This window comes from Phycodurus eques, chromosome 8, assembly GCF_024500275.1.
Source record: "Phycodurus eques isolate BA_2022a chromosome 8, UOR_Pequ_1.1, whole genome shotgun sequence".
Taxonomy (NCBI): domain Eukaryota; kingdom Metazoa; phylum Chordata; class Actinopteri; order Syngnathiformes; family Syngnathidae; genus Phycodurus; species Phycodurus eques.
This window is the reverse complement of record NC_084532.1, coordinates 23,863,051-23,888,759: the sequence shown is the minus strand read 5'-3', so window position 1 is coordinate 23,888,759 and position 25,709 is coordinate 23,863,051. Positions and strand designations below refer to the sequence as shown.

The window sequence follows — 25,709 nt, the reverse complement described above, 5'->3', positions numbered from 1 at the left end:
CAAGATGTCTCTGCGGGAGGTTTCAAACTCCCTTTCAAAGCTCCCTGCTCAGCCTGCAATATACCTCAAAGCACTCTTCCTGGAACTAGAAAGCTCACTAATGAGTAAAATTGGGGGCTGCTGTGAAATTAGTATGGGATATTCCCATTCTTTTTTTAATTTTTTTTATTTTATTTTTTTTTTATTTTTTTGCTGCTGCAACTCCTCCTCAAAATAAGCAGTTAGGGCTTTCTTTTCCAACAATGGCAAATACATATTGCCGAGTTACGGTTCACTCGGCGGGGAAAATTCTTCTAGGCTGTTGCATCACCACCACCAAATATGGGATGGCCGTCGTCCTTTCACACTGAGGAAGTGCAATGTGAAAAGGCCTATAGCTCCACCCCTTCTGTGGTCACTATTTGTTGAAATACAGTACTTCAGAAAGGTCATCTCACGGGGTGCAACTATTGGGACCAAATATCCAATCGATCCAGCCCGGAACCCATGGTGTGAATAGAGCAGATTGTGAACCTGTGCTTGAAAGTGTTAGTTGTCTATGTCTCTTAATTACTGCTAAATATCCAAAGCTAAGGACTAGTTGAAAGAATGACCTTTTCCCACAATTTAAAGAATGCAGTGAACGGGAGTAGCCCCAGAAAGGTCATACAGGCAAACATTCTTGTGATCTTTGAGATGCCATTATAGTCTTGAACAGTGTCCCAACCTTTAATTTTGCATTAGAAAATTTCATGGCATACCACTAAAAATAATTGTCTCAAAATGTATACGGTGGACAGACCGCTAATAGTGGAAATGCCTGATTTAGTTGACGCCCCCCTAAAAGGGGTTTGTAATTGCCTTTACATTAATACAGAAACTGCTATTTCATTTGGACTGATTCATTTAATGTGGTCTCTAACAACACTGACAAAAGAATAATCGTTAAAGCACCAACACCATGCATCTTTCACATACTCAATCATGAACCCATGTGACATAAACGACTGCATTTAGTAGTTAAATTATTCAACACAAACAAACCACCTTCACATGAGGCTCATCAATATTAAGTAGTATGCTAGCCTAAATAACACAACACACTAAAGTGACGTGACATGACACGTGGGCCAACAGATATGCGCACATCACACAATTTGATGATTTCATTCAATTTGATGTCAAACTCGGATGATAAAAAACAATGACAAACTAGTAACAACACCAATATTCCATGAAATGGTGTGTAATAATTTATTTATTTATTTTTTTTTTTAAGCAAATAAGAGAGGACAGGTTTAAAAAAATCTGACTTCGCCAATGCCGAACTATGACTACGCGAGGGGTTCACTGTATACGCAGTATACTGAATTAATAAAAAATTGCTCTCAAATTTACTTAATGTGTGTATGCCATGACTTATTCTGTTGCATCAATGGCAGCAGGTGGATATACACTGATTAATTGTAACTTCTGCCATCAAGTGAAAGAGCATTTAATTGTTCTGCCTGTCACTATAAGTCGCTAGCATAAATAGATGAGCAAAGATGCATTACTTGCAGTAAATAAATCACAAATTTTCAGACCAATTAAGTTAAATTGGATTATTGGTTTGGAATTGCTGGTCTTGAGGATTCACGGTAAAACAGTGCTTTTCCACATTTCGGTACAAAAAACAAAGCATTTCGTCACCGCTGCTGGACTCATCTCTTTCACGGTCCAAAGTACTTTTGAAGTGGTCGGGATCTGATGCAGCTGCACCGAGGCCCTGCTCATCATGGCTGTAATGTATTCACTGCAGCCAAAGTCACCGCCACACTTATTGATTAAAATGTGAGAGGCTTTTGCCTCTGATAGCGACAGCGCCACAATTTGTGACTCAGCAGGTTTCACATGCCAAATGTGTGTTTTTGTCTCGTGCATACATTTTTGTGTCCTTTCCATTTTTCTTTGTGTATTTTTATGTTCCTTTGTGATACTTTCATATAACCATCACACGGATTACCATAGCAACAGCTAACTGTGTTACCAGGAGATTACATTAATGCAATATGACCATTTTATTAAGTCAGGCATTGATAGAGGTACATTTCTGAACATGGTATGGTAGTATTCTGTCTTTAAGTACTCTCAGCAAGTGTGTGTTTTAATACGTTCCATCAGTGAAATACCTGGGCCTTTTGGCCATGTCCAAAATCCTGAAGACCCATCCCAAGTCAGTGCAGAGCCACAAGGACCTCATCCTGCAGTGTCTGGACGACAAGGATGAGTCCATCCGTCTTAGAGCTTTGGACCTACTTTACGGCATGGTACGTGTTGCTTTGCAATGTTGTTGTGTTCAAGTTTTTTTGTTTGTTTGTTTATTAAACAATACTGCACTAATGGGTTTGTGTACCCATTAGTGCAGTATGGTGGGATAGTTCAGTGGTTCCCATTTAGTGAAGGAGCGTACTGTGTTTTATGTTAGGGTACACGCCTGGGCCACCAGGTAGCAGTGTAATAGACATGAATGTACACAAAGATGACGCTCACATCTCCTCAGTAAGCTGCAGTAATAGTTGTTTTCATAGAGAAATAAGAATATATGGTTGGGAGTACAGTGAACCCCTGGACACTTGGAGTTTGGCACCCATGGGTACACCTATTAACAGATTTTATTTTATTTTTTCAATTTTATTATTTGTATTTTTTTGTAGAGGCGTTGGGGTTTTGTGGAAAACAATTATTGGCGGTATATCCCCGCTTATTGTTTGGGTTTATTTTTTTTTCCTTCTCAGTGCAATATATATGCAATAATGGGGGTCAATTATTTACATATTTTTGCCATTTGCGATCGGGCTTGGTCCCTAGCCCCAGTGAATAGCAGGGTTCCACTGTATCATGTCATGTCTACATGCGTTACCGCACAGTTTGTTCAAATATCCATTGCTTTAAAGGTTAGAATGTACCAGCATTGATCCTATTTATGAACCAGATTGTGGCCTTTTGCATTGTGTTATCACTAAAATGGCAGATTTAGAAAGGTTATGTGGTTGATTTAAATACACAACGGTGTAATTCGGCCAAAGTCAGCTGGGATAGGCTTCAGTTCTTCCGCAACCTTAATGAGGATATGCGCTATAGGAGAAGGATAGTATACTGCTTCTAATAGTAAGATTTATTCCTCTGCAGGTATCCAAAAAGAACTTGATGGAGATTGTGAAGAAACTGATGCTACATGTGGACAAAGCGGAGGGAACCACGTACAGGGATGAACTGCTCACAAAGATCATTGACATCTGTAGCCAGAGCAACTACCAGTATATCACGAACTTTGAATGGTACGTTTGCCTCCACACACACGGCTGGACGTTCTATTTTTGACATGATTTTCAGCTGTATTTTTTTTTCCTCGTGTTCTTTACAGGTACATCAGTATCCTAGTAGAGCTGACCCGATTAGAGGGCACAAGGCATGGTCACCTCATCGCCTCTCAGATGCTTGATGTTGCTATTCGGGTTAAGGCCATCCGGGTATTCGCTGTGGCCCAAATGGCCACCCTGCTGGACAACGCTCACCTGTTAACTGGCAACATGCAGAGAAATGGCATCTGTGAAGTTTTGTACGCGGCAGCATGGATCTGCGGCGAGTTCTCAGAGTATGTTGCATGCTCTTTGTCATAAGTTAAAGGTCATGTGTTTCACACACTGGCGCATGGTGTTGTAGTTTGTTTTTGGTCCACAAATACAATAGGTCGTAATGTTATCCTGGATTGAGCCACATTGGGGGGGAAAAAAAAAACCTAAACCTTAGATATTAAGACACACTGCTCCATCATGCTCCTAGTATTATTCTCGATGTTTTTCTTGCAAAATCACAATTTTATTTTCGTACTATTTATGCCTTATTCACGTGAAGTTTACTTTTTTTTTTTTTTTTTTTTACTTTTTACAACTTTATTCAACTAAAATGGCTTTATATTCGGAAAATAAAGTTTTTAATGTAAAATTACAACTTTGTCCTTGTAATATTGCACATTTGTTTTTGCCATAGTATTCCTTTTTTTCTCGCACAATGACAACTTTAGTCTTTTAATAGTGTAGCCTTATTCTTGTAAAATTACAACTTTATCCTTGTATTATTACCCCTTTTATTCGTAAAATTAAACTTTCCTCACAATTACGACTTCATAAAACTGCACATTGGTTTTGAAATATTCTTGTTGTTTGCAAAATGGCCTCTTATCTCGCACAATTGCAACTGTATTCTTGTCATATTAAGACCTTATTTTTTCTAAACTGACCTTATTCTTGTAAATTTACTTCATCCTTGTACTAATACCTTTTATCTACCTAAAATTATTACAAATAAAAAAAATTCTGATATTGTGCCTTTATTCCCTTTAAATTGTAACTTTCTTTATTTACATGACATTACCACTTTAATATTGTAAAATTCCAACTATTCTCATGAAATTGCACATTTATTTTAGTTGTAATCTTCCCTTTGGCTTGCAATGACCCCATTTTAAATGTATTCTTGTACTGTTTTGTTTTATTTTCTGGAAATTGTGACTTTTTTTGTAAAATTACAACTTTATCCTTCAATATTATACCTTTTTGTTCTTGGAAACATCCCCCCCTATTTCTTGCAAAAGTACTACTTTATACTCGCACTATATGTTTATTCTCGTTTTTTTTCTTGCACAATTAGAACATTAATCATGTAATAATATGCCTTTTATTCTCATAAAATGACTATTCATCTAAATTCAAAATGTGGCCTTTGTTGTTTGTAAAATTACCCCTTTTTCTCACAAAATTTTAACTTGTTGCCTATTATGCCTTCATTATGACTTTTATCCTTGTAGAAGTCCCCCCCCATTTTTTTAACAAGAATAATATTATTATTATTTATTCTTATAAATTATAAATTTTTGAATTATGCCTTTTATCCTTGTCTTGTAATACACTGTCACAAAATGACCCCCTTTTTTCTTGCAGAATTTGAATGTTAATTCATGTTTTGTTTTCATAGAATGACAACTTTATTTTTCTGATATTATGCCTTCATTCTCCTTTTTTCCCTGGCTTAAATTGTACTTTTCGACCTAGCTCTAATCGCCTTATGTGACTCCAATTTGTATTGCAAACACTAACTTGAGTCATCATCTTTAGACATCTGGAGAACCCGTTGCAGACGCTAGAAGCCATGCTGCGGCCAAAGGTGGCCACCTTGCCGGGCCACATCCAGGCCGTGTACGTGCAGAACGCCGCCAAGCTGTTCGCCACTGTGCTGCAGAGTCAAAACGACAACACAGACGGTACAACTGCGCAAGAAACCAGCCAGCTAATGATAGACCGCCTGCCGCTTTTTGTCCAGAGCGCCAACCTGGAGGTGCAGGAGAGGGTAAGAAGATGGTCGAAACAAGTTTTTCAAACTGAGTTCTGTTGACAATGCTGAGAAAAATTCTTCAGTTCTGTTTCTCATCTATGCCAACTTCACTCGATAGGCATCTTGCATCCTGCAGCTGGTGAAATACATCCAGAAACTGCAGCAGAAGGATGTAGAGGTAGCGGAGGAAGTGATTGCACTGTTTGCCGGAGAACTCAACCCTGTAGCTCCCAAGGCACAGAAGAAAGTGCCTGTCCCTGAGGGGTGAGTAGTAGGCTGTAACGTCTAACGTCTGGTACATTTGACTAATTTCAGTGCTCTGATGCAAACTCAAGATCGCTACACTTCTCCATTTCTGGCACAATGCAGATGTCTTAAAATTATTGTAAAAATTAACTGTTTCGCTCAACCCTTCATCCCTATGCAGACACATGTGCCCTTTTTTAATTATTGTAGGGATTATCAATTGTGTTACATGAATTGGTGATAGAGTTATTTCAGTTCTGACTGTCTGCAAGGTCGTGAATGTGATGGGATCGAGTGCACCCAGGACAGCGAGGAGCGTCTGCTTATGTTTGGAGGCAGAAGCCAAACAATTGCTTGGACAGCTATTTGACAGAAAGAATATCAATGACGTTATTGATCAGTTAACGCAGACTCAACTATCATTTCCTCAGTCAATCAATCTCAATCATAACTGCCACCTTGCACAAGAAATATGAAATCCGCGGCATGATCGGTCACTCACACATGCTCAGAATCTGTGTGTGATATAAACAACGAGATGGCTCACCTGGCCAGTTTTTCATTATAGCCGCCACCTTGTAGAATGAAAATACACAGAATGAATTAAATTAGCAGTGTGGGATGGTGGAGAGCATTTATTTGCCTATATCAGCATAGCATTAAACTCTGTATGTCTGACTTTAAAAATAAATAAATACATTTTTTTTTAAAAAATATTTTTTTTTTAATGTGGGTGTGTTTAGTCTGGACCTGGATGCCTGGATCAACGAGCCTCCATCTGAGAGCGAGTCTGAGGATGAGCAACCCAAGGCTATTTTTACCAAGGAGGAGCCCAAACATTCCCGGCCCAGACACACAGAGGTGGACGAGAAGGAGCTGGCGAGGGTACATCCATCTACTGTTCAATTACTGCCTCCGTTTTATAGACCTTTTATCAACCTCGTGTACAACTGTGTTTGCCACTCAAGTGGGTTTCCCATGTTGCTTATAAAGATAACCGAAGTACATTTGAATGTTTTTTTTTTTTAAACCTACACAGAGAAGAGAAGCCAGGAAACAAGAGCAAGCCAACAACCCCTTTTACATCAAGGCCTCGCCATCCTCTCAGAAGGTCTTTTTTTTTTTTTGTCACATTGTTGCTTTAACATCTCTGTACCAGTTGAGTTATTTGAAATGTGTATGTCTACAAGTGAGCTAGATTGCTTGATGTCATGAAAGGTTTTTTCCTTACAGGTGTACCAGGACCCCCCTGGAGTGGAGCACATCCCAGTCGTTCAGATTGACCTGAGTGTGCCTCTTAAAGTGCCAGGTAGGGCGTCCTGTTCTTCATCAAAATGCTAATTCTCGGAATAATAACATTAAAGCAGCTTACTTTAGGGTAGGGCAATATGGCTTTAAAATTAAAGACCACTATTCTAAAGAATTTTGGGGTGTATGGACAACCTCACCAAAATATATGCACTCTGGTGAAAATTTTCCAGCATTTGGCTTAATCACTCTTTGCAACATATAAATGGGCACCATGTCTTTGGAAGTGTTCTGCACAATTGGCTCATTGTTGACAAAATGTCCGTCTTATGCAAAACAATGTAAAAATGGGGTTCCGCATATGTTCTTTTTTTCTTAGCGGTAAATGAAATGGACTCGTTACTTTTTTTATTTTTTTTTTTTTTTTTTTTTTTTTTTTTTTTTTTTTTTTTTACAAATGTCTCAAGAGGCTTTGGAAAAGTTGCTCAATATAGTGATCAAACACTGGTTTTGTAAACTACCTCCTTTCTGTTCGCAAGGGCTGAAACAATTAAAAGAATAGCTCAAATGATTCGATTACAGAAAAAAAGTCCTACGAAAAATCTGTCTCAAAGCTTCTCAGTGATAATTTTTCCACGCTAACTAGTGTGACTGGCTAATAGTTAGCCAGTTCACAGCCGGTCGCTAACCTGACTCTCACGTCACTCGCCAGGACAGGCCCAACCTTTTAAAGCCACACACACTCAAAGGTACAGATATTATAGTCCGGGACATGAGAATGGTGACCCCAGTTGGACAAAATAATACCTGCACCTCAGATGCAAATTTTGTTGAATAATGAAAGATAATTTTTTATCCAGTTAGTTGATTAATCAATGTGATAATTGGGCGAATAATTGATTCAAAAAATATTTTATAGCTACTGCCCAAGGTCGCAGTTATGTTGCTAGTGGAAGCAGTGCACGTCAGTGGGGACGTGATTTGAATTGGCAAAAAAATCATCCTGACAATAGAAATTCTAATTAATTGCTTAACACCCCAGCCCTAGCTTACGCCAATGATCAGAAGCTTAATATAATATGAATGACACAAAGACTAATTTTTTCGCTTGTATTTATCAATTCATTTAAATCCTCCTCCTCTCCCTCAGGCCTGCCTATGTCCGACCAATACGTGAAGCTGGAGGAGGAGCGTCGGCAGAAGGAGAGAGCCGACAAGAAAAAGAAGGAGAAGAAAAAAAAGAGAGAAAAGCGCAGTGGACGGGGGAAGAAACACGACTCTGGCCCGGAGAGCGAGGAGGACATCACACCGGCGCACATGGTCGACATCGTCACAGAGGAGATGCCAGAGGTGACAATGTCGCCATGAGATGTAGTACAAAGGGGGCCCTCGGTTTCATTCCGACAGTGGCGACATAACCCAAATTTGTACGTAGGTCGGAATGTGCCGTGTAGTCTATCACTGACCTAGGGCGTTTTCACAAAAAGCTGATTTTCATATTTAAAGGTGCTTTTTTCTCTCCTCCTTCACTAATTGAAAAAGCAAATTACAACTCAAACAAGTTTTGCTTCTTTTATTGTTCTGGGATTGCTTTATTTCTCCTGTTACCAAACCATCTTAAAGATATTTGTTTCCTATCATTAACCAGAATCAGATTTAGCTTTATTGATTTATTAATTATTGTATGTTAAAACACACAAGGAATTGGTAATTGGGGCATTTCTAGTGCGACAGCCAAAAGCCACTATAACACAATATTAATTTAGGAGATAAAGACGTATCAAATACAGAGCGTCATTGAGTAATATGTTGAGTAATACTGATCAACAACAAATCATTGGCAGAATATCATAGTTGCCCAAGGCATATTTGAATGTTTTTGGAAAACAAGAAAAAAACTTTATCAAGCCCATTGGTATATATATTTTTTATTAATGTTGTAACAATAAGTTAAAATGACTTATGTGAGCCTAACGAAAAGTAGATCAGAAATAATATTTTTTTTCTTTAAAGATAATAAGAAAATAAGTGTTTCCTCATGGAAAATGTGAATTTTGTCAAATTATTAACATGATCATTAATAAAAATTAAATGTTCAACAATTTTACAGCATAAGATAAACCACCAAATTCTGTCTGTTGCCTGGTCTCTCATGGTCTTTTCGCACCTGGAGTTGTACAGTCGATACAAAGTGACCTCAGCAAAGTACTGTGGCTTGGAAGCGCATAAGTTTCCAACATGTTGATAAATCATTGCTTTAACATGTAAATGGTCACCATGTCCAAGGGCAATGTTCGGCGTGATTGCCTTCCACCGGCCTCCTTTCTTTTCATAAGCAAAACAATATGAAAATGATTCTCTTCATGTTTTCTGGAATTAAAGTGACCAGTCGCTCTTTTGAAAAAGTCACTGGATGGGTCGGAAAAGTCAGTCGCTAAATTGGCTCATTGGGCGACCAGGGACCCGACCCCTTGCGCATTTGTCCACAACATGCATCATTTATAGGACAAACAGTGGAAAGTTATCAGTCATCAAGGTTATCCTCCTTGTATTGATAGTGTATGTCGCCTTCAGAATGCCTTACCCAGTGATGAGGACGACAAAGATCCTAATGACCCTCACAAAGCCCTGGACATCGACCTGGACAAGTGAGTCAATACTGTCTCCAGCTTTGCTGAGGCCAAAGATAACTTAATCAATTTAATTGAATATGTTGCATGTGTTCTAATAAATCCAGTTGGGTGTCTTGGGCTTCCTGGCCACAGTGTCACAACCGATGTGAGGTGGCCTTTCTGCCCTTCCCTCCTCTCACTGACTGTCATGGCTTTTTGCTTCCTCTCTTCTATGCTTACACACACCCCATTACTGCTCATTTTGTGTGGGCAGCTTGGTGGAAATGGCTGGGCACAGGTGAGTAGCACCTCAGCCATGTGATCTGGTGCTCCGAATGCATCTCCCTCTGTCTTTCCAATTAGCTGGCTTGGTAACATAGCTTTTCTCACTGCATTGTTTTCTTTCCTTATTTGATTGAATGTAGCATTTGACCGAATATGATGTTCAGCGTACCCTTCTCAAGCCCAGTGAAGTCAGCAGGATTCACTGAATGACTTATTTGACCGGTCTGCAATAGAAATTTTTTTTTTGTAGAAAATTTCCCTTTCAAAGAGGAATACTACACATCAAATTACTTTAACTGGATGCTGCTGACGTTCTTGGGCTGTAGTTTGGTTTTAATTGCATCTAAAATAATCAGCTTGAATGTGCCTGTAGGAAGCTGCCCTAGTTTTTGTCAATGTCTTTATGTCTCCAAAGTGTTCTGTAAATTGACTGTCTGTTCTACTAGAGCGGCTCCAACTACCGGAGACAAATTCCTTGTGTGTTTTGGACATACTTGGCAAATAAAGATGATTCTGATTCTGATTCTGATAGATGACCGTATGTACTCCACAAAACTCTAATTAGTCTGTCGATGAGTGGATTCTCCCAGCTTTGCCTTGGTGGAGATAAGTGCATGCGCATATGGAGTGGTGATAGCTCGAGCTGTAGCTGAACCGAAAGCCAAACATAAGTACCATAATTTCTCATGTATAATGCGCATTATACATTTGTTTAGGGGGTAAATGGAAAAAGACTTTCACATTTTATAAATATATGCCGCCCTCTAGTGGCTATGAAAAAGATGTACACTTTCATTCCAAAATGCCACCGCCACCTAGAGGTTATGAGAGGTGTACACTTTCATTCTGATATGCCACCGCCACCGAGTGGGGACTGCATATGTGTACAGTTGTGCTCATAAGTTTACATACCCTGGCAGAATTTGTGAATTTTATTTATTTATTTATTTATTTTTTAAACTATGACTGAACAACAACCATCATTTATTTGTGGTCATGTTTTGCTTAATTATAATGCTTTTCTGAAATGCTTGGCCATTTAATTTGAATCCCATTAAAATAACATTAAATGTGTTTTGCCTGGTCCTTCATGTTTTTCAAGAAGAATTCTACCCATCTTACAAATTCTGCCTGGGTAATTAGGACAACGGCACAACTGTGTTTTGTAATTTACCAAGTAAAAAGTAGGGCTGGGAATTTCAAAATTAGAGCAGATACATTAAAAACAAAAGTGCTTAACTTCAGAATAATTCTTTGAAAAAAAACCTAACAAAATACAGATAATACTTCGTTTAGTGTTGTCTGTCATTTCGAGGTTACAAACGGTATACCGCGCACGGTATACAAATACATGTTTTTCCATTTGGTTTATATTCATGGCCTAGAAGTGTATTTGATAGAGACTGAGACCTGAGGCTTGACACCAGTGTACTACTTTCCTATTAGACAGCTCTTTGGTGCCAATTTGTGTAATCTTGGGACATTTGTGTAAGAGCACAAATTTTCATTATTTCACCAAATATTGGGATAAGTTCCACGAAAAAATAATTGGTGACAAGTGAACCATGTATGTGGCTATAACTGTAATTATGACTTTACTACTATTTTAGCAATAGACTACAACGTGTTCCGATTTACGTACAAATTCGTCGCCAGAAACCCTTAAACCGAGGACTCCTTGTAATGCACAGGTGTCAAACTCAAGGCTTGGGGGCCAGATCCGGCCCACCACTTGATTTTATGTGGCCCATGAAGGCAAATCATGTGTGTCAACTTCCATGATTCTTGTTAAAATCTGCACTGATATTTCAAATAATCATATCATAAATGATAATGTTGAGATACTTCAAGCATTATTGTTACCAAACATGAACAACCCATGATCCTTGATTTCTGATTCCAAAACTAGTTCATAAATTTTGTGTGTAAATATGATGAGGCGATTAAAGATTTTTATGGTTCCACAGTCATAACGGCCCTGTGAGGGAAACCGTAACTACAATGTGGCCCGTGACAAAAATGAGTTTGACGCCCCTGTGTAATGCTTTTATATTTTTTTCTAGAAAATAGCCACCAGGGAGGTAGTTGCCTTCATGCCCAGGCCAGCGCAGTTGTTAGCATTTTGTCTACAGAATATCACTTTGACTCTAATAGATTGTGTTTTAGTAGTCGTACAATACTAACAGGAGATTGTAATGTCTTGTATTGTTATATCCAGGCCTCTTGCAGACGGAGACAAGTTGCCAGTCAGGTCCCACCGCCTGACAGAGGGTCCGAAAAGCCCAGATAGAGATGCGGAAACCACCTTGGAGGAAGCCAAGAAGAGGAGCAGCAAAGAGAAGAAGGAGAAAAAGAAAGATAAAGAGAGGGATAGGAAGGTGAGGTCTATTCATTTTTTTTTTTTCCTAAGATGATAATCATAGGACACTTCTTCTCAAGCATGATTGTGACTGATTACCTTCTATTTCTGATTGGCAGAAGAGCAAAGAAGAGAAAAAAAAGAAAAAACACAAACATGAAGATAAGGGGGTGGATCTTCTTGGCAATCAGTCAGACGGGCCTGTCATCCAATCAGAGGGACCCAGTGAGGCGGTGGCTCCTCCCACTTCGACCACTGCTGAAGTATGACTTTTTGGGAAACAAAGCGCATAGGGAGTTTATTACCTACCAAGCAACCATGTGTTTATACTAGATTTTGCAGAAGCGTTTGGTAAGCGTTCTCGGGTCCTTTCAAGGCGCTAAGTGATAATCCGCTATAGGCGTAACGTCACACGACCAAACCCGGAAAACAGGTTCACGGACTTCCTGTGTATGCTGCGTGAATGAGCATGACTATGTGGGTTGATTACATGATAGTTTGAAGCCACGTAAGCTGGCTTATTTATGTATGTATTGATTTATTTATTTTTCCTCTCTCTTGAAGTTTATTAATTCCATTAATAGAGTTTGGATCATAGTGATTTACTGCCATGTCAAATTTCAGTCAGCTCTGATGATCAGAGTTTAGTTTTCCTTGGTAGTCAAATATTAGCTGTTTTCAATAAGATAAAGATAATCGTGTATATTGTATATATCCTTTGTATTGATCAGTCATAATAAGCTACATAGTGTGTTTGGCATTCCCCCTCTCACCACCTCGCCCTCCTCCCTCCCTTGCTCTTCTAGGTTTCGGATTTGGATTTTTGGCTCTCAAATGCTCCAGTGCCCGCTAATGCCCAGGTTGAGTCACACCCCTGTCTTCCCCCTGATAGCTTTATTTACTCACCCACCTTTCTCATAACTCCACCTTATATTTATCTTTCTGTTACCTCTTTTAATGAGTCCTCTCATCATCCACGTCAACTTCCTCTCTTTCACAGGTCGCACAACACATTCCCCTCTCATTCACCAGCCTTCCTGTTTGTGAGCATGAGTGACTGTACTTTGTTGTAATCTTCCTCTGTTTTCCTTTTGCTCGGTGAAAGTGGTTCTTGACATGTTTCTGGATGTTGTCGTCGTTCCCTAGTGACGGAGATAAGAGCTCAGATGTCTTTGAAAGGTTCAACAGAAATCTGGCCCTGAGTCAGTTCCTCTGCTTCCTGATGCCACTACATCGCTTTTTGTTTAGCCACTGCTGTAAGAGAAGAATAGGGTTATAGCATCTTTCTTATAGCCACAGATACATACAGGTTTGAGCCAGAAAAATATACTGCTTAAAGCCTCTGGTGGCAGGAATATATCCCACCCAGTCGTCGCAGGCTTTTCCACCCAACGAAAACAAGGCGCTCACTCTAAAATGACTATGCCAGTGTGAAGCCCCGGTCCACACGATGGCTGTAACGTTGGACTTATTTTTTTCCCCCTCGCTATTCTACCGTCTCTCTGTGACATGTGCACTCACAACCAACAGCAAGGTGCTCTAAAGCGGCCATGCCAGACTGAAGCCCAGGTCAACATACTGGCTGACAAATTTTACTTTCTTAAAATAGTTTTTTCCCTCGCCCTTCTGCCTCTCTCTGTGCGTGTGTGTGTGTGTGTGTGTAAGCTCTGTGAGCGTATTACTGTGTGTCATGCGCGCACTGATAGCTGACAATGAGGTGCTCTAAGCGCCCACCATCCGAAGGGAAGATGCATAGGCATTTGCATTTAGTCATATGAGCAGTCAGGCTTTAGGTAACTGCTCTGACCCCGACACATTGCCTCATAAGTGCATGCCTACAGTGTCCTCTTGAGGATTTTACTTGGTCAATGTGTCATGAGAATAACGTAACTAAACTCGAGCGTGTTGATCAGGCTTTTCTTATGAAGAATCGGCAACCAGTGAACATGGTCAGACAACTTCACTCTTGACTCTGTTTCATGTTGGCTCTTTGTGGCTTCATCGTAACAGTTTTGTCTTAAAACTCATTCCGGCTGATTCCTTTCTTTGCTATGAATGAACTTGCTAACTTTACTTTCTGTTGACACAGAATTGGTAAACAAGGCAGTACGTTGTGTGCCTCTTGCTAGTTTATGTGTTTGTGTTTACAGGAATCAATAACGGTAGCAGCAGAAGCAGCCACAGTAAGCGAGGCAGCTTCTGGCACGGCTCCGAACTCAGATCCCGACGAGCCCAAAGACGTGGAGACGGAAGAGTCTGTGAGTCATCACCAATGATGTCATTGTTTCCAAAAATAGAAGAGATGGTGGCCATGAATTGCTCTCTCTCTCTCTCTCTCTCTCTCTCTCTCTCTCTCTCTCTCTCTCTCTCTCTCTCGCTCGTGTCCTCTCAATGTTAAGAAGTCATCTAAACACAAGAAGAAGAAGCAGAGAAAGGAGAAGGATGAGAAGGACAAGAAAAAGAAGAAGCACCACCATCACCACCACAGTGATGCAGCTGGAGAGGGTTCTGTGCAGAACGGCACAGTGGAGGATGAAGAACCTCTCCCAGTTAGTCAGATTCTTATCTGCCCTAAAACAGAGTGGACATAAACTGTACACACAGACATATAATGCACACACAAACAAATACTGCACACATGGAGTGTTGTGACTACACAGTGAGGGCTGCAGCTACCAAATATTTTAACAATCAATCAAACTTTATTTATAGTGCACTTTTCATACAGTGAAATGCAACTTATAGTGCTTTTCATAGTTAAAATCAATCTCCTCCCAGCACACATGCACACACACACACGTGCTGTCAAAAATCAAAATAATAATAATGTAATGACCTATGGGTGGGTGTAGAGAATCCAAGTGTGGAAACATTATGTCAGGGAGCCGTCTGCACCAGGAGCAGACAGCAGACCGTGGCCACAGGACCCCCAGTGAAGCCCCAGTGTAGTGGGGTCAGAGGAGCCACATAGGGCGACTGAGGACCTAATGAGGCAGGACCTTGGCCACAGTCCATTACAGCTCCCAGTGCAGAGGGCTCCCTCTGAGGAAACACTGAAAGATCATAAACATGCACAAAAGCATAGATATCACACCTAAAATCCATCCATCCATTTTCTACCGCTCATCCGAGGTCAGGTCGCGGGAGCAGTAGCTTTAGCAGGGGCGCCCAGACTTCCCTCTCTCCTGCCACTTCATCCAGCTCTTCCGGGGGGATCCCGAGACATTCGCAGCCCAGCTGAAAGACGTAGTCTCTCCAGCGTATCCTGGGTCGTTCCCGGGGTCTCCTCCCGGTGGGACGTGCCCGGAACACCTCACCAGGGAGGCGTCCGGGAGGCATCCAAATCAGATGCCCCAGCCACCTATGGTCACAACCCACAGCTCGTGACCATAGGTGAGTGCCGGAACATAGATTGACCGGTAAATTGAGAGCTTCGCCTTTCGGCTTAGCTCCTTCTTTACCACAGCCCTCACCGGAAACGAGTCCGACTTACTTCTGGATATGCGGACCAAACTCTGACTCCGGTCGTACAGGGACCGAACAGCCCGTATCAGGGGGTTCGGTACCCCATACTCCCGAAGCACACTCCACAGGACCCCCCAAGGGACACGGTCGAACGCCTTCTCCAAGTCCACAAAACAAATGTAGACTGGTTGGGCGAACTCCCATGCACCCTCGAGGACCCTGTCGAGGGTGTAGAGCTGGTCCACTGTTCCACGGCCCGGACGAAAACCACACTGCTCCTCCTGAATCTGAGATTCTACTTCCCGACGGACCCTCCTCTCCAGCACCCCTGAATAGACCTTTGAAGGGAGGCTGAGGAGTGTGATCCCCATGTAGTTGGAACACACCCTCCGGTCCCCCTTAAAGAGGGGGGCCACCACCCCAGTCTGCCAATCCAGAGGCACTGTCCCCGATGTCCACGAAATGTTGCAGAGGTGTGTCAACCAAGTCAACCCGACAACATCCACAGCCTTTAGGAACTCCGGGCGAATCTCATCCAACCATGGGGCCTTGCCACCGAGGAGCTTTTTAACCACATCGGTGACCTCAACCCCAGAGATGGGAGACCCCGCCTCAGAGAACCCAGACTCTGCTTCCTCATGGGAAGGCGTGTCGGTGGAATTAAGGTCGTCCAAGTATTCTCCCCACCGGCTCAGCAGCGCCCCATCCCCACTATACACGGTGTTGATGGTGCACTGCTTCCCCCTCCTGAGACGCCGGATGGTGGACCAGAATTTCCTCAAAGCCGTCCTGAAGTCTTTCTCCATGGCCTCACCGAACTCCTCCCATACCAGAGTTTTTGCTTCAGCGACCACCAGAGCTGCATTCTGCTTGGCCAGTCAGCTTGGCGGCATCCCTCACCGTTGCTGTCCACCAACGGGTTTGGGGATTTCCGCCATGACAGGAACCGACCACCTTACGGCCACAGCTACGGTCGGCCGCCTCAGCAATGGAGGCGCGGAACATGGTCCACTCAGATTCGATGTCCCCCGCCTCCCCTGGAACATCGGCAAAGTTCTGTCTGCGGTGGGAGTTGAAACTCCTTCTGACGGGATTCTGCCAGACGTTCCCAGCAGACCCTCACAATACGTTTGGGCCTGCCACGTCGGACCGGCATCTTCCCCCACCATCTGAGCCAACTCACCACCAAGTGGTGATCAGTTGACAGCTCCGACCCTCTCTTCACCCAAGTGTCCAAAACATGCGGTCGCAAGTCCGATGACACAACCACAAAGTCGATCATCGTACTGCGACCTAGGGTGTCCTGGTGCCAAGTGCACGTGTGGACACCCTTATGCTTGAACATGGTGTTCGTTATGGACAATCTGTCATGAGCACAGAAGTCCAATAACAGAACACCGTTCTGGTTCTGATCGGGGGGGCCGTTTCTCCCAATCACGCCCTTGCAGGTCTCACTGTCATTGCCTACGTGAGCATTGAAGTCCCCCAGCAGAACGATTGAGTCCCCAGCAGGAGCGCGCTCCAGCACCCCCTCCAAGGACTCCAAAAATGGTGGGTACTCTGAACTGCTGTTTGGTGCATAGGCACAGGCAACGGTCAGGACCCGTCCCCCCACCCGAAGGTGGAGGGAGGCTACCCTCTCGTCCACCGGGGTGAACCCCAACGTATAGGCATCGAGCCGGGGAGCAATAAGTATACCCACACCTGCTCGCGCCTCTCACCGTGGGCAACTCCAGAGTGGAAGAGAGTCCAATCCCTCTCGAGAGGACTGGTACCAGAGCCCAAGCTGTCTGTGGAGGCGAGTCCGACTATAACTAGTCGGAACTTCTCGACCTCACACACCAGCTAGGGCTCGTTCCCTGCCAGAGAGGTGACATTCCACGTCGCTAGAGCCAGCTCCTGTAGCCGGGAATCGGATCGCCAAGATCCTTGCCTTCGGCCGCCGCCCAGATCGCACTGCACCCGACCCCTATGGCCCCTCCCACAGGTGGTGAGCCCATGGGAACGGGGACCCACATTACCCTTTCGGGCTGTGCCCGGCCGGGCCCCATGGGTGCGGGCCCGGCCACCAGGCGTTCGCCTTCGATCCCCACCTCCAGGCCTGGCTCCAGAGGGGGGCCCCGGTGACCCGCGTCTGGGCAAGGGAAACCTAGATCTATTTGTTTCTTTCTTCATAGGGGTTTTGGAGCTGTGCTTTGTCTGGTCACTCACCTAGGATCTGTTTGCTGTGGGTGATCCTAACAGGGGCGTGAAGCCCCAGACAAAATAGCTCCACCACGATAAGGTGACGGCTTCCATGAGGGGCACCTAAAATACACCACTAAAATATTGAATGTCTGATCTCAAAGCTACAGTTGAACTGCCAAAACCTGCTTGTTATGCATCAGCTGTGCAACGCCAGTTGCGATAACAGTGATTGCCTGAACCTGAGCTTCTCTCTTCTGTCATTTCAGCCCATGTCCAATTACTGCCTCCTAGCAGAGAACTCTTACATCAAGATGGTGAGTAATCAGGAATCGGGATGCTTCTGAATAGGGGGAGGGGATTTTTAATAGTTGTACATGTGCAGTTAAATAAGTGATCAGTGTCTACGTCTTAAGACAACTACACCTGTCTAAATAAGTCTCATTCTCAAATCTCCCTTTCTTTAAGATGATGGAAGATGCAGATCAGGTACTCGTCAAAGTTCTGTGATGGGCAGAACATTACTAAAACTACTGTCCTATATGTGTTTCTTTGTGTTTTTTTTCTGCATCGATTGGCCTCCCCGCAGCACAGAGCTGCTTCTTATTCTCAGATTCTTTCTCTCCTTGCTACCTTGTTCTCGTTTTGCTTTCACGGACAGAGCCACGTGTGGTTGATGCTGTGTGCAACAAATTAAACAGTGGAACCTCCAAGGTTGATCACAGTCTGTTATGGTTGACCCCCAATTGATTTCCAAACATTTTTCACCCCATGACATAAAGTGAATTACCGCGGTACCTTGAGATGTGAGTTATAAAGTGACTGACCGTGGTGCCTTGAGATATGATTTTCATTTGTTGCGTGACCACACTCAAAACATGCCTCAAATTATTTGTCCACATTGAATGAAAATGCCATTAACCCTTTCAATCCTCCCAGATAAAACCAACAAAAATGCTCTTTTTTTTGGGTAAGAAAAATATAACCATGTACAACCCCAATTCCAATGAAGTTGGGACGTTGTGTTAAACATAAATAAAAAGGAATACAATGATTTTCAAATCATGTTCGACCTATATTTAATTGAATACACTACAAAGCCAAGATATTTAATGTTCAAACTGATAAACATGATTGGTTTTAGCACATAATCATTAACTTAGAATTTTATGGCTGCAACATGGGTCATGTTTACCACTGTGTTACATCACCTTTTCTTTTAACAACATTCAATAAAAGTTTGGGAACTGAGGACACTAATTGTTGAAGCTTTGTAGGTGGAATTCTTTCCCATTCCTGCTTGATTTACAGCTTCAGCTTTTCAACAGTCCGGGGTCTCCGTTGTCGTATTTTATGCGTTGTCATGCACCACACATTTTCAATGGGAGACGGTCTGGACTGCAGCCAGGCCAGTGTAGTACCCGCATTCTTTTACTACAAAGCCACGCTCTTGTAACATCTGCAGAATCAATCACAAACTGGAACACAGCTGCCGTTAGATTTGTGATTGAATAAGCAAGTTGGGGTCTGGGAGCGGAGCATTTGTGTAGGCCGAACTTTATGCCAACGCACAAAACCATCTTCTGCCTTCCGGCGCAGAAGTTTGGTTGCGCTGAACACTTTTTTTTGGCGTGGTTACAGTCAACAGTAACTGTTTGTTGTATTATATGTTTGAATAATGTAGGCTATGATTTTGAGACATATCTGCCGTTTGACTTTGGAGGTTAAACTGTGTAACAGTTTAATTTTTCCCCAATATAAATCAACAGAAATCTTACTTTTTTCCCCTTCCACAGGTGTATGATATCCAGGGGAACCTACAAGATGGGAGCCAGGTGGTGGTGTCGGTCATCTTCGAGAACAAGTGCGACAGCTTCCTAAAATCCATGGAGTTCAACGTGCTAGACTCTCTCAACTCCAAGCTGCAGAGGCCGGAGGGAGCGGGTGCGCACGACGGCCTAACTGTTCCCTTCCAGCTCCCGCCTGGTCAGTGGCTCTCTGCAAAATAAATGCTGGGAATTACGTTTGTAATGCGATCCCTGAGCTTTTATTGATATCAAATTGTAACAAATTTGGGGACTTTTCTAAAAGCGGAAAAATGTCTCTCTTATAACCCGGGTGTTGACAAAGTATGGTCCAGTCTATTTTTTAACGCGGCCCACCGAGGATTTACGTTATCAAGAGCCTTGTAATATGTGTGGCATTAAGTCAAATTAAGTCCTGGCCCTTGTTTTAAAAATCAAATGTGGCCCCAGAGAACAAATGCCCACCCCAGTTATAACCATGCTGCGGTTTGAATTAATTTAAATTTGAGATGTTTACTTAAACTAACAAAACTGCTCTACTGTGTCACAGGAGTGTCCAATGAAGCGCGCTTTGTGTTCACCGTGCAGAGCATCGTGATGCCACAAAAACTGAAGGGAACACTCACTTTCATTGTCAAGGTTAGAAAACAAACACAATATTGGTAAATTGTCGTCAACTCATTTGAAAACCTTGAATGGGAAAGTTATCATCCAAACAGACTGATGTGCAATAAACGGTCTTATTTCCCTGGATCAGAATGAAGACTCCTCAACTCATGAGAAACTGGACTTCAAACTGCACTTTACTTGTACCTCGTACCTAATTACCACTCCATGCTACAGGTGAGGAAGCATGATTATCTTTATAGGGGATTCGGATTTTGAGAATACCGCAAATGACAGAATGTCCCCCGGGCAAGACTAAATATAAAAAAAAAAAAAAAAAGTGGTGACTTGAGCTAGTTTAATTCATTCCATGACTATGTTCGGAACTCAAAGCACTTGTATCTCAAATCATCTTTCCCCTTTTAAAATGAACGCAAATCCTTTCCACACACTCCCCCACCCAAAAAAAACCCAAAACAATTTTGTGACGTGTTTTCAGTAGCAATCTATAGTATTGTACTTAAAACAACAACCACAACAAAAACTTTCCAAAGTTACAATAAACTTTTAAGCATTTCTGGTTCTATGGTTGCCATCACATTTTTCATCCTTGTCATCCATTAACCCTAATCCAGAACATTTTGGTAGAATTAAATATTGTGCCACTATTGATTGCAATGGTTTTGTTTTAGACATTATGGCCATTTAAAACCCAGTGGCTACAAAAAAAATCAACTCTTTGCTTTTGCTTCGGTTTGAGCAGAAATTAAATGTTGTGCTGTTATTGTTTTGGCTAGCGATGCATTTGCAAAGCTGTTGGAATCTGGGGACCTGAAGGGCAGCTCTGTCAAATTGGAAGGCGTCAACATGCCCTTCCACCACCTTCTGGCCAGGATCTGCTTCCATCACCACTTCTCTGGTACGCATGCACACAGCACGCACACACGACTATCCATTTCATAGTTCTAGTATGACAACAATGAGTGGATATTACAACAGAATAGCAACACACTCTCTTTAGCATATCATGAACAATCAAAGGTGATAACTATTAATAATTGAAATGATGCTGTATGCTTTAAAGTAAATAAAAATAATTCTCCAATATATATTTACAAACAATTTTTGGTCTGAATTACAATTGTTTGAATTGTTAATCTTGGAATCTACAGTTGTTCAGAAATGGCTCCAAAAGCCTTTGCCAACACTCCTTAAAATCTTCTTTCATGAGTTTCTTGGACTTTCCCATTTTTTCCGAGTATTGGTCGATGCAACAAGTGATTTCCAGTAAAGATTTTTTTATGCAGAAGAGACTATCAGCCACAGTCAATCACTTAAAAGGATTTGACCATGTCAAGTTAAGAGCCTGTCAGTTTAGCTTTGACCATGTGTGGATAAAACAAAATCCATCATAAATAACAAAATTATTTTTTGGAAAAAAAATAAAATAAAAATCTTTTATTCAACTTGGGAAAACATTTAAATAATGGAAAAGTCCTATTCCTACAGCATTCATGCACACTAAGTGTACCTATATATTACTGCAAATGGATTATATACTAAAATGGGATTACTTTTTAGTGATGATTTGTTGTTTTCAACTAGTTGTGGAGAGGGTCGACTGCTGCGCCTCCATGTACAGCAGGTCTATCCAGGGTCACCATGTTTGTCTGCTCGTCAAAACCGTGAGTGACTCAAACATTTTACTAAATGTTATGTTCATATTTTTGTCAAGTTGAGGAATTATTATCATATTTTAAAAATGTAAAGACAGCATGTAGCTTTGTCATTTTAGGCTAGTTTTAAGGAATATCCTTTGGCGAATCTGACCAATGTTCATTCAGCACACCAAAAATGGCTTAAAAACAACTGAATGGCAGAAAACATCCCTAGTGTTTTTAAGGGTTAATTAAAAAAAACAGGTGAGTGTTCACAAGTGACACGTTCCTTCTCTCATAGTCTGACCAGACGGTGTCCATCGATGCCAAATGTGACGAGCCTGGGCTGCTTGGGAATGTGCTGGATGAGATCAAGCTGACCTTCTCTCAGTGCTGATTGTGTCCAACATCCTCCTTCCCTTCCTCCCTCGTCACTAACATACATCATGAAAACGTTAAAAACACTGCGGCTGGCACTTCCGCCGTCGCCCTATTTATTCATCTGCCCTCCTCCTCCTCTTCTGCGCCTTTTGCTTTTCTGTCGGCAACAGTCTTGAGCACACTTGATGTTTTACAGACTCGCCGTGTACTCTTGCCGTCTTCTACTGCAATGCACTTTTCCATTTCCTCTCTACTGAGCTCCTGGATGTCACTCTTCCTCCGCTTTCCCTCCACTGTCAATCTGTGACAGTCATGTGGCGTAACGTTGACAACTGGACTTTTGCTGTTGATGGTTGAATCGCGTTTTTACTGTTTTTGAACTATTTTGTCATTTGTGTGTATTTTTTCTGTCTGAACGCCTGTTTGCGCCTTCTATTTGTGTGTGTGTATTTCTAAACATCCGGTTGCTGTTTCGGCCTTGGAACCATGTGACTGTCTCTTTCTGAAAATGAAAACAGAAGAACTCATTCCCCCCCTGCCTGGTCTCCTCTGACCCTAATGCCTGCAGTAGATCAGACACAGAGGCAACTTACACTACTCATAAAGGTGAGTGCTATTGGGCTTTCGGGTGAAATTTCAGGATTAACCTCAAATGCAATATTACCTTTACTGGTGAATTTAATTTGACCTTGTTTGACCTTTTGAATGTCCCACTGATCTATGTTCATGAAATGTACCTTTTGCACAATTTGCTGTTCTTTAACAAGGAGCTCAATGGCACAATTCGTAACTGAAACATTGAGCAGTTGGACGTGCATTCAAATGTTTCGAGTAGGTCGAATTAAGTTTACCTGTAAAGGTTATAGTGCATTTTAGGTTCATCCTGAAATTGCATCCGAAAGCCCAATATCCCTAACATTTTGAGAGTAGCATATAAGGCACGGTTCTTGTTCCAATCACTGACACGGCTCAGGATGTACAATCACTCCTGCCCTGGCTCCTTTTGCCCAATGAAAGAATCAAAGAAACTTTGTAAAAAAATAAATAAATGAAAAAATAGGACCAAAATGGAGGGACACTTGAACACACGCATCCTCAAATAGTGACTGTGTGTGTGTGTGTGTGTGTGTGTGTTGTACACTTAAAACTATGATGCCCAAACATTTTTACCAGTAATCTTTTCAAACTCATCTTATATTACCCTTAAAAATAAAAAATGGTGCAGAAAAACCACCAGAAGTGCATGTGTACATGCACATGCGACGATGACTCTCGTAACTTCTTTCACTAACTACCCATGTTAAACTCGGCTCCTCCCTGATGAAATTTGTTTCTCGGTCGAGCTGTGTCACTTCGACATAGTTCATTGGTACCAAAATGCCAAAAGATGGCGCCGAAGCCCCAGCTAATAGAAAAGTGGTATTACATTTCTTTTCGACAGGACTTTGCCCATCTTTGGCTGTTCAAAATATATTTTTTTTGTTTTCAGCTAAGAACAAAATAGGCTCAAAATTAAATCTGCGATTAGCAAACAGCATATAGGCGAGGGAACAGTATAGATGCATTTGAGATTCCTAGGGTGCCGATGGTCCTTATTTGTATCTCGAGAGGCATTTGTGATTAATCATTACTACAGGCCAACTTATTTTCCAAATGTATCACTACACAATGAATAGTATTTGGCACCACAGGCTCTGTCCTCTTGTGCGCCTGAGTTGGATTTCCATTTATGTCACAGCAGGCCAAACTGGTCTCAGCCTAAATCTCTGAAGTAGCAAGCTGAAGACCACCCGTCTGTTGTGACGATGTGTGTTTGTCCACCATTCCGAAAACTTTTTCTGACTACGTGTGGTCAGCTGTAAATTGCAGAAATGTCCATAGAAAATATGTTTACCTGTTCCTGACAATGACTTATCAGTGGGGCATCTCCCTCAATTGATTGTCACCTATTTCTGATCATTATGTTGTTGGATTACAATTTGTATATTGCATGATTTAGGAATGTACACTTTTTATGAACATTTTTTTCCTTCCATGGACATTTTCATCCGATTGTCATTCTGTTTTGTCCTTTTTTCTTTTTTTCTTTTTTTTTAAAAATGCGGTATACTTGGACCATTATGGTTTAGTTTTTTATGCTTTCTAAGTCTTGGGGGGTGGGGGTCGATGAAGTAAATTTAAATTAAAGGGGCAGGGGAAGGGTGGATTTTAATAGAAATCAGGATGCTGAGGGCATTGGGGGCTCCCATTTAAGAACAGGTCATGTGATGCAGTTTACTGAGGGTCTACCCGTCTTAATTCTTTCTCGGTTCGGCCGTAGTGTTCTTTTTATAACAACATATGATTTTGGCTCGTGACGTTGAAAGTATATTCTCCACACCACAGATTTCCAAAGGTACCGTCGTCTTGTTTCTCCATACTTTCTCCATACTGTACAATATCATGCGTTTCAAAAGGGGGACGTGAATGATCTTCATTCCCTGTAAAGATTACCCTACTTAAAGTGAAAATAAAAGCTATAAGATGCTACTGTGTATGCCTTTTACTTGTATAAGCACTTAGAATAATTCAAAAGGGCAATGTTAAAGATACTGAACTGGTAGTGTAGAGAGTGTATTTTGCTTTTTTCCACAAAGATCATGCGGAGTTGTGATGGGGATAGTGATTTATCGGTTTATTATTGTAGTTTGAAGCTAATTTCTTCATTTAGCTACACAAAACCCAATTTCCCATGATGCTTAGGTGTACAGCATCTTTAATCAGCTTTGATAGATGATTTGTTTTTATTGTAGTTTGCAGCCAACTGTGGTTTCCTTATTTTTCTACACATGATGCGTTGCCCAAGTCATTGAAGGCTTAAAACCCTAAATTTCAAATAATAAATTGTTATACCGGTACATAAGATCAAGACAATGTTATACTTTCCGTTATTTCTACATTTAAATAAAAGGTTTTCCTCATTTAGCCTACCAAAACTCGGGTTCCCATGATGCCTTGCCCAAGTTGGAAAGTCCTCGACGGCCGAAGCCACACAGATTTAAAACTATACATTCTTATACTTATAATGTAACAAGTTGGAGACACTTAGTTTTTAAATGTTTACGTTTAAATATTTAGCTACACAAAACTCTTGTTCCCATGATGCATTTCTTTGGTTAGGAGTCCTCAAAGCTGGATACATTTAATGGATGATTGGATAATTACAAATTTTTAAGACTTACTCGTATTCATATTTTCTACATTTTAAGTAAACTGTTTCCTCATTTAGCTACGCAAAATTCCAGTTCCCATGTTGCCTTGCCCGAGTTAAGTTACTCGACGGCTAGAAGCAGAGTAAACTTCAACAGAAGGGCCGTATTTTATATAAAAAGTTTTAAATGATTATAATAAATGTATCTTTTGTATTTTTATTTTATTTTATTTTACATTCAAATGAAGCTTCTTAAAAGCAATCCCATGATTAGTGCTGTCGCATTCCAATGTGGGAGAAGACAACTTCCTTATGACT

General features: G+C 41.6%; 1 protein-coding gene across 6 annotated transcripts in view; it reads left to right on the top strand.

Moving 5' to 3' along the window:
* The window catches only part of ap3d1 (adaptor related protein complex 3 subunit delta 1), a 36,681-nt gene extending 11,951 nt beyond the window's left edge, over positions 1-24,730 (top strand). The window contains exons 12-35 of one of the 6 annotated variants that reach the window (XM_061683289.1): positions 2,143-2,288; positions 3,151-3,299; positions 3,386-3,616; positions 5,136-5,367; positions 5,471-5,616; positions 6,342-6,483; positions 6,638-6,709; positions 6,832-6,907; positions 7,997-8,196; positions 9,421-9,494; positions 9,733-9,756; positions 11,962-12,121; positions 12,222-12,365; positions 12,909-12,962; positions 14,253-14,360; positions 14,505-14,651; positions 18,021-18,068; positions 18,220-18,240; positions 19,548-19,737; positions 20,107-20,195; positions 20,314-20,399; positions 20,960-21,081; positions 21,768-21,847; positions 22,122-24,730. In XM_061683289.1, the coding sequence (XP_061539273.1) occupies positions 2,143-2,288; positions 3,151-3,299; positions 3,386-3,616; positions 5,136-5,367; positions 5,471-5,616; positions 6,342-6,483; positions 6,638-6,709; positions 6,832-6,907; positions 7,997-8,196; positions 9,421-9,494; positions 9,733-9,756; positions 11,962-12,121; positions 12,222-12,365; positions 12,909-12,962; positions 14,253-14,360; positions 14,505-14,651; positions 18,021-18,068; positions 18,220-18,240; positions 19,548-19,737; positions 20,107-20,195; positions 20,314-20,399; positions 20,960-21,081; positions 21,768-21,847; positions 22,122-22,217 (2,837 nt within the window). In that variant the 3' untranslated portion in view covers positions 22,218-24,730. Of the gene's footprint in view, positions 1-2,142; positions 2,289-3,150; positions 3,300-3,385; positions 3,617-5,135; positions 5,368-5,470; positions 5,617-6,341; positions 6,484-6,637; positions 6,710-6,831; positions 6,908-7,996; positions 8,197-9,420; positions 9,495-9,732; positions 9,757-11,961; positions 12,122-12,221; positions 12,366-12,908; positions 12,963-14,252; positions 14,361-14,501; positions 14,652-18,020; positions 18,069-18,219; positions 18,241-19,547; positions 19,738-20,106; positions 20,196-20,313; positions 20,400-20,959; positions 21,082-21,767; positions 21,848-22,121 lie in introns of all 6 variants that reach the window. The other 5 variants (XM_061683288.1, XM_061683291.1, XM_061683293.1 and 2 more) reach the window with 5 other exon arrangements.
* The last annotated feature ends 979 nt before the right edge of the window (positions 24,731-25,709 follow it).